The sequence below is a fragment of the Myotis nattereri genome (genome assembly GCF_964212035.1).
Source record: "Myotis nattereri genome assembly, chromosome: 11".
Classification (NCBI taxonomy): domain Eukaryota; kingdom Metazoa; phylum Chordata; class Mammalia; order Chiroptera; family Vespertilionidae; genus Myotis; species Myotis nattereri.
Genome location: NC_138086.1, coordinates 14,862,798 through 14,871,125, shown reverse-complemented (window position 1 = coordinate 14,871,125; position 8,328 = coordinate 14,862,798). Strand labels below are relative to the sequence as shown.

Sequence of the window (8,328 nt, the reverse complement as noted above, 5' to 3'; positions counted from 1 at the left end):
ACTACCTTAAAATATAAATGGCCAGAGGGAATATACCTCTTTTTTATGACAAACTTTAATTACAATAAAAAAATACTGAAGTCAGTTCATAACTTTAAACTTTAACTTACTTCTCTGTAGCAGAATCAAATCATGAATATTAAGATCCTGGGTCAGAAATCATAATCTGCTTAAATACTTTAGATTTATCATCTAAAAAGGAAATCTAAAAATCTTGACTAGCAATTCTAATTTGTAGTGTTTCAAAATATGGGAGAAAAGGTTAATCTTAAGTATAGAATTTTTAAAATATTTCCAAGTTTAGATAATTAACTACTGTCAGCCTATTTTATAATCTTTTTTTTTTTTTTTTTAAATCCTCACCCAAGGATGTTTTTTCCATTGATTTTTAGATTTTTACATAGTGTGAAAGCAGGGGATGGGTGGGGGGCGGGGGGAGGACAGAGAGCAAAACATCAATTTGAGAGAAACACATCAATAGGTTGCCTACCACATGCGCCCCAACCGGGCCAAGGAACAAACCTGCAACCCAGGTATGTGCCCTTGACCAGGAATGGAACCTGTGACCCTTTGGTGCACTGGCCGATGCTCTCCACCGAGTCACACGGGCCAGTGCTGATTTTATCATCTTATTTAAAAAATGCTGCCCTGGCTGATGTGGCTCAGTTGGTTGGGTGCCATCCTGTGCACCAAGAGATTGCCGGTTCAGTTCCTGGTCAGGATACATGCCTGGGTTGTGGACTCAATTCCCGGCAGGGGGTGTGCAGGAGGCAGCCCATCGATGTTCCCCTGTCACATGGATATTTTTCTCTCTCTCCTTCTCCTTTCCTCTCTCTCTAAAAATCAATACAAACATAAAAAATGCTATTTTATTAAACTGTTAAATAATAACAATATAATGTATTTAGCCAACAATAAGTAAATGTCACTACTATTCCTATTAACAAACAATTCCATGGCACAGTGTAAAATGTTCTTCCTGAATAGACTCTTGCCCAGCTGCTGGCTTCGTTTCCTGACCTGACACATCTCTCTACCCCATGTCTACCCATTCCTGACCACTTTAAGTTCCCAGAATGTATGTGGTTGTTGAACAATCTCTTCTGCTTTGAAAACCGTCTCTACTATCCATCTTTAGGAATCAGTTCAAATGAAACCTCCTAGGTCAAGTCTCCCAGTCTTCCCAGAGAGCTTTGTATACTCATACACTATTGCGTGTATCAAAATACCGCAACTGGCCCTAACCGGTTTGGCTCAGTGGGTAGAGCATCGGCCTGCGGACTAAAGGGTCCCAGGTTCGATTCCAGTCAAGGGCATGTACCTTGGTTGTGGGCACATCCCCAGTAGGGGGTGTGCAGGAGGCAGCTGATCGATGTTTCCCTCTCATCCATGTTTCTAACTCTATTCCTCTCCCTTCCTCTGTTTAAAAAAAAAATCAATAAAATATATTTAAAAAAAGAAAAAATACAACTGTTTGAGGACATGTCTGTCCTTCCCACTTCCCACAGGAACACACACAAATACACACACACCTGCATTTCTGTATTCTCAACATTTAGGTGCTTAATGTTTGTAAAATTATAAGCATTTTCTAGGACATCTTTCCTCTTAAAGCCCATTTGTTGGAAGATTTCTTTTTAAACGTGTGAGAGTTGAATGTCTACATTCTATAATGTCTACACATGCAAAGAGTATCTTACCCCTTCCAAACCAAGTATAGTGGTCTTTTATTTTTCTAAGGTTGAATTAATTCATTAGATCAAGAAGACCATTTTTGAGGTCTAAGGACAAAGGGCACTATTGCTGTATTAGCCTAAGGTTGCTAAAATCTAAAATAGGTACAATTTGCTTTAAAGGAGAAAAGAGCAAAAAAATTTAACTGCCCTTAAAAAGAATGATTGTATGTTTATCAAACACTCAGCTTTATTTAGGCATTTAATTAAGCCATTTATTGCTTCAAGTGTGTTACCATGAACATTTTAATATACACTCCACAGCAGTAAGGCCTCAATTTTCCCCACCTATAAACTGTGAACCCACATTTGTATTTTTTTTATGCCACCAATTGTTACATGAGTTTTGTACACAACAAAGATTTTTGAATGTGTATTTGATAATACCAAAAATGCTCATCATACCCCTTGTCAATGTCACAACAAACACTAATAGTTGGCCACATTATTTTTGATGAGGTAGTTCCATGTCTGGCTATCTGAGATATTAACAGGTTCTACCCATTATTAAATAACTGCACAAAGTTTTGGTTTACTTCTTTATACACACTTCACAAAATAGTCAATGTTTGAGTTGAAGATTTGTCAAAATGTTTTCGGAGTGATTTGGGAAGCAGTGGAATTCACATACTGAAAAGGGCTGTAGCAGCTGGAAGTAGGGATGTTCCTGACTCTGACAAGGAACTTTCTCTGAAAATAAGGCTGAATATAAGGCTTTATCCTTTGACCAATTCCTATAATACAAATAAGTTTGGGAAAATCATTACATTTAATTAGAACATTAAACAATAACACTAAGCATCTCCAGGCAACATGCTGATAAGCTAATTGAATACTACGTTATATATTATTTCTTAAAGATTTATAAAATTTCCATGAAATATTGAGTACCACCAAATTGTGATACTAGTGATACTATGAAGTCATGGTAACCCACAAATGAACCTAACTTAGCTTTATGGGCTGTCCAGTTATAAAACAGACTGCAGCAGCTCAGAGCTGTGGCACTGGGAAGCTGGAAGAGAACTCTGAAATCCCCTATCTAACCCAAACCTTTTGGGTAGCATTGCATAGACGTCACAGTTTTCTGAGTAAGTTCTAAGAGGCTCATAAGTAGTTTTCATTAAAGTAAAAATCTGATGTACCCAGTACGTTTTGATATAAAAAATATGACATAATAAATATTTTAAAAGCTTTAAGGATTTTTCTACTGACCAGACTCAATAGTATGCAAAATTTATAATTTAAATAGCACCTATAGAATAAAACCATAGAAGTGCTTTAGAGACTTCCTACAGCTAGCATCACCCTGGTTTAGTAAGGCCCAGAGTGATTAAAAAATTGAATTAACTGTCATACTAGTATATGGTGAAATAAAAAAACAGAACTGAATTTTAAGCTCCAATCCAGGGGTCGCTTTACTTAAATTGGCCACACTGCCTTAAGTCAAATATCTATAACCATTATTTTCATTTTACCTGCTGTAATTAGACTTCTTTCATGTCCTTCCAATTGAAGGAAAAGTCAGAGAGATGATCTAAAAAAATACATCTGCATTTCAAATTTACATTAAAAATGTCTTTCCCTTATTTTCACATCACAAATTCTAAGCATTATTAAAGAAATCACAGATTAAACAGCTTTCTGTGTCCTGGGCCTCAGTCCTTAGATTATGAAAATTGGAATTTAATTAGAATTGAGAAATTTTCATTAAGTGTGTAAAGTATAAATACAAGTAATTTTTTAAAAACTTTATTTTAACACCTAATACAATTCCAATTTTAAGGATTACTTGCACAAAAAAATAAACACATTTGGTATAAAAATGTATCACTTTAATACCCTTTCCCCTTCAGCCCCTCCCCTCCCACCCTCATGAACTGCACTCGGTCTGGATGTAGACATAGAAAGACTAATGGCACAGGTTAGCTTTTACCTACAGGAGTTTCTGTGTATGTACCCAGGTACTCTAGAGGACACCAGCTCACTTTAGCACATGAACCACTTCCTTCAGCCTGCTGAATGTAGTTTCACAAAGAAACAAAGCTTATTATAAAGGCATTTAAAAAACCATTATCTTAAATTCTTTTTAGAAGCACTACCTTTTTTTTAACCATTTATATACAGTATTACATAACAGCTCTGGAGTGCAGTACATGCAGCAGAACATACCTGTTGAATATAAAATACTTTTCTTAAAACCTTCATCGTTGGAATTCTTAAAGTCTAAATTATAGAATGCCCATTACTTTGTGAAAACGGCTGAGGAGTACAAATGTCTGCATATGTTGGCCACTGAAAGAATCCAAGGCTAACTGGAATAATATTCATAGCACACCAGGAGTGCATAAATAATTTACTTACATTATTAAAATACAACCCATAAAATTCAAGTTCAAGATCTTACAGGATTGCCTATGTAAATCCTTTAAGTGGTTGCCTGGAAATGCACTGTATCTTCTTTCTCTTTTCTTCTCTTTTAAAGTCCTATATAAAATGTTTAGTTGAAGTCTTACTCTTTCTCAAATGAAATGACCATCTTTATTTGTGCCGACTGCCTCTTCTCTTCATGGCAGCAGTACACTGTGGACAGTACCATTTTCCTTTTGGTGCTTCTGTCAACCCAACGCATCCATAATGGAACCATTCTATAGGGCACTAGAAAGCAAAATTGCAAAGAAGTTTTTAGTTCTTCTAAAGATTAGGGAGTATATTAAAATATGTCCACTACACCAAATATTAGATTAATGGAAACATAATGTTTAGATCTAGGAGCTGATTTATAAACAACACGGTCCAACTGATAAGCTTCGGAGATGAGGCAATGGAGGCACAGAGAAATTATGTACCTTTGTTAACTGAGATTCATGTAATCTATTTCCATAATTCTAAATAATGAACTAAAATTTACTAATTTTCATTTTCTTGGAGAGTAAGTTGATACCAACTTTAAAGATAAGAAGTGAGATGGGTCTCTTATGTAAAAAGAAATTTATTTTAAAGATTTTATTTAATACTAGAGGCCTGGTGCATGAGATTCGTGCACTGGGGGGGGGGGGGGGAGGTGGTCCCTCAGCCTGGCCTGCACCCTCTCGCAGTCCAACAGCCCTCAGGGGAGGTCTGACCGACGGCTTAGGCCCACTCCCGAGTCAAACATCCTTAGCGCTGCCGCAGAGGCGGGCTTCTGGGCTTCTGGCTGAGCAGTGCTCACCCTGTGGGAGTGCACTGACCACCAGGGGGTGGCTCCTGCATTGAGCGTCTGCCCCCTGGTGGTGAGTGCACGTCATAACGACTGTTGTTGGGCTGTTTGGTCAATTTGCATATCACCCTTTTATTATATAGGAGGATTCAGCTTCATTCGCTCCCACATGGAGTAGAATAAGCTACTTGTAATTAAAGACATAAAGGAATGCCCTGGCTTTCCCTTTTGGATAAACCCATTCCTAGATATGCAGAGAGGAAAAGTGCTGTACTCTGCAATATATTAGGCAGTTCTACACTTCCATAGAAAACCCTAGCATTCAGAAAATCTTAACTGGGAATGAGAGAGATCAGAATATGATAGGTTAATCACAGCAATCTTATTTGTCATTTCCACTAACTGCCTAGGAGACAGTTTCCAATGGTGTTCTTTAAATGCTTGGGCAATACTGTTTTACAATAATTACCAGCAGCCCACAAGTGATTCAAAAGAGGGAAGTGGAAGGAGGGTCTTTCTCTTTCTATGCGAACATATTTTTGGGACCCTGTCAAGTCAGAGAAAGTCCAAATTTCAAGGTACCTAGCCAACCCTGCTCAATCTTTACACTGTTTATAAATTTAAATCTCTTAGCATAACATTCCTGAGTAGGATTTCTATAGAATTCGGAGTTGTTACCCCTCTGGAGTAAAAGATGGACAAAAGAGTTATATGAAAGTAAGGAGGGAGTGAAAATTACTAAACAAACATATTCTCAGCATTCAATAAAGAGTATCTCTAATCAAAAGTAAGCTTTCAAAAGAAGAGCAATTTTAAGACCCCCCTTTTTTTAATATAAGTGATTTTTTTATATCAGCTGACACCTGCAGAGTACAATAGGACATACTACACTAATGGGAGGAAATAATCTCACATTAGATGCTCAACATCCCCACCCTTCACCTAAGCACCATGCTTCTTGAAAAAATGTATTGTTTTCACGTTCCAATTCTTCACTGTGATAAGTGAATTGAATTCTAGCAAACACAATATTCTTTAGCAAAGGGGAAGAGGGTGTTTCTAATTTTCATACAATGTAACACCTTTTTGAGAAATACAATTTGCATAAAACCATAAAATTAAATTAAAAGGTAAAATAGGGAACACATTAAGAGACACTATCCTATTTTGGAGAGGAATATTTCTAGCACTAATATGACATAATTAACATAACTGCAAACTGTTTTCTTACACTGAAAGACACAATAAATATTCAAATAATAATGTGATTTTTTTCATTCCTGAATAGAAAAATGTGATACTTACATCTTGGTTATCACAGCCCACCATCTCACCATAGGATACCTGGTTAAAGAAAAAATCTTATTATCACTATAGAACAAGCATCTAAATCCAAATTAACTGTTTATGATACTATTAGACAATGAAAATACACTGAATATACACTTGCATTAAGAAACAGGGTACATAGATTTATACATTTACCTAATTTTTCCAAAAGACTTTATGGAGGCGGAGGGGGAGACACACAGAAATTGTATGCCCTTTGAAAGTCTGAAAGCACCTGCTCTGTGGGAGTCATCTCTGTGGATGGTTCCTTTATTAAAGACCTTAAGTTTCTTTTTTGGTTACTTACCTGCTTCGGTTTTAATTTTTTCTTGGGTCACATTAGGTCATCTACATTTTAGCAGTCAATAGTCCATTTCATTGAAACTTCTAAACTCATTACGTATTATATGTCCTTTCTCATTTTCCTTTTTGCGGTACACTGCTAGCACTTTATAGCACAGCTTCCTAACTCCTGGATTCACTGAAGTTCTCAATGGACTGAATAATTTTCCAGAAAAGGCAACTAGATGGCACACTTTCAGATTCTATGGACATGAACAATAACTTTACTCTGGGTGACAGTTTTTTGGGGAACACTCAAATTTCTCCCTCAAAGTGCTACATACATATTTCATCAACTTCTGATTGTTAGTGTTATGGAGGGGAAATTGTGGGTGAATCTGATTTTGTTCTTTTGTAGGTAACCTGCTTTTATTTGCCAAGATTTATACAAGATTTCCTTTCCTTAACCCAGGAATGAAATCAGTCAGCACCTTCATCTTGGACTACCCAGTCTCCAGAACTGTGAGGAATAGAGTTCTGTTCTTTAAACCACGCAGCCTGTGGTATATACTATTGTGGCAACACGAACAGACTAAGACAATATGCACGTGGGATATGTAGAAGTGGTACAAAAAATGTTTAATTACAGGTTATATCTGAGGGCTGAGATTATGGATAACTTATGTTTCTTTATACTCTTTGTATTTACAACAAACGTCATTTTTATAAAAAGCCAGAGAAAATTGTATATGTATAAAAAAAGCAAGGGTATTTTAACTGGAGTAAAAATAGCACTTGAAAAAAAAATGAAATTGTTTTTTCCTAGTTTGTTCAGATTATGCTTTTATAGACACATGCCAGACTTTTACCTGATTACAGATGCAATATCGTGGTTCATTTGGGTCATAAGTCCAATCGACCTGACTATTTGAATCGGATTCTGGTACTACTGTTGTTTGTTGAGAGATTTCTTGTACAACAGTTGATGATGAAGAACACGATGACAAGGAAGAGGAGGAGGAGGAAGAGGATGACTGCTGGCTTGAAGACTTATTGTTGTTTCTGAAAAAAACAGCATTTATTTGCTCAGAATCCAGAAGTTACCTGAGAATAACTACTAAATAAAAGTGGTATGAAATCAAACATATAAATTAATGTTTAAGATCAAATTAAAGTAATATGATAGTTTTAAAAGCATAATCATTTAGAACAACAAAGAGCAACATGTTTCATAATGATTTATTTTTCTTTAAAATTTTTTGCTATCTGGAGAATAAAGATATTCAAAAGTAAATTTTTTTCAAAATATTAGAGTTTTTAAAGTAATTTTTTAATCAGTTACTATTTACTATTGACTTAAATTGTAGGCAGTATCTTTAAGAATTAGTATTAGTTATGGATCCCTTACAGATATTCTTTGTATTTTTAAGCACACTGAATAGTCTTCATCAAAATCTAAAATACCAAGATGTATACAAAAGCATTTGGTGAGCCTGGCCAGTGTGGCCCAGTGGTTGAGTGTCCTCCCAAGCACCAAAAGGTCACTGATTCGATTCCTGGTCAGGCACATGTCTGGGTTGCAGGCTTGATCCCCAGTATGGGATATGCAGGAGGCAGCCGATCAATGTTTCTCTCTCATCGATGTTTCTCTCTCTCTTTCTCTCTAAAATATAAAAAAAAACCCATATTTAAAAAAAAAGCATTTGGTAAAAATGATCATGATCATCAACCAATGTGTGAATACTTACCTGTGCAGGACAGGAAACCAAAAGTTTTAAAATTCAC

At 36.1% G+C, this 8,328-nt stretch overlaps 1 protein-coding gene across 1 annotated transcript in view; it reads right to left on the bottom strand.

Moving 5' to 3' along the window:
• Window positions 1–3,478: 3,478 nt before the first annotated feature.
• Window positions 3,479–8,328, bottom strand: part of ING3 (inhibitor of growth family member 3) — a 31,835-nt gene continuing 26,985 nt past the window's right edge. The window contains exons 10-12 of the mRNA XM_081102558.1: window positions 7,413–7,605; window positions 6,238–6,276; window positions 3,479–4,391 (exon numbers count right to left, since the gene is read on the bottom strand). Coding sequence (XP_080958684.1) covers window positions 4,275–4,391; window positions 6,238–6,276; window positions 7,413–7,605 — 349 coding nt within the window. The 3' untranslated portion in view covers window positions 3,479–4,274. The remainder of the gene's footprint in view (window positions 4,392–6,237; window positions 6,277–7,412; window positions 7,606–8,328) is intronic.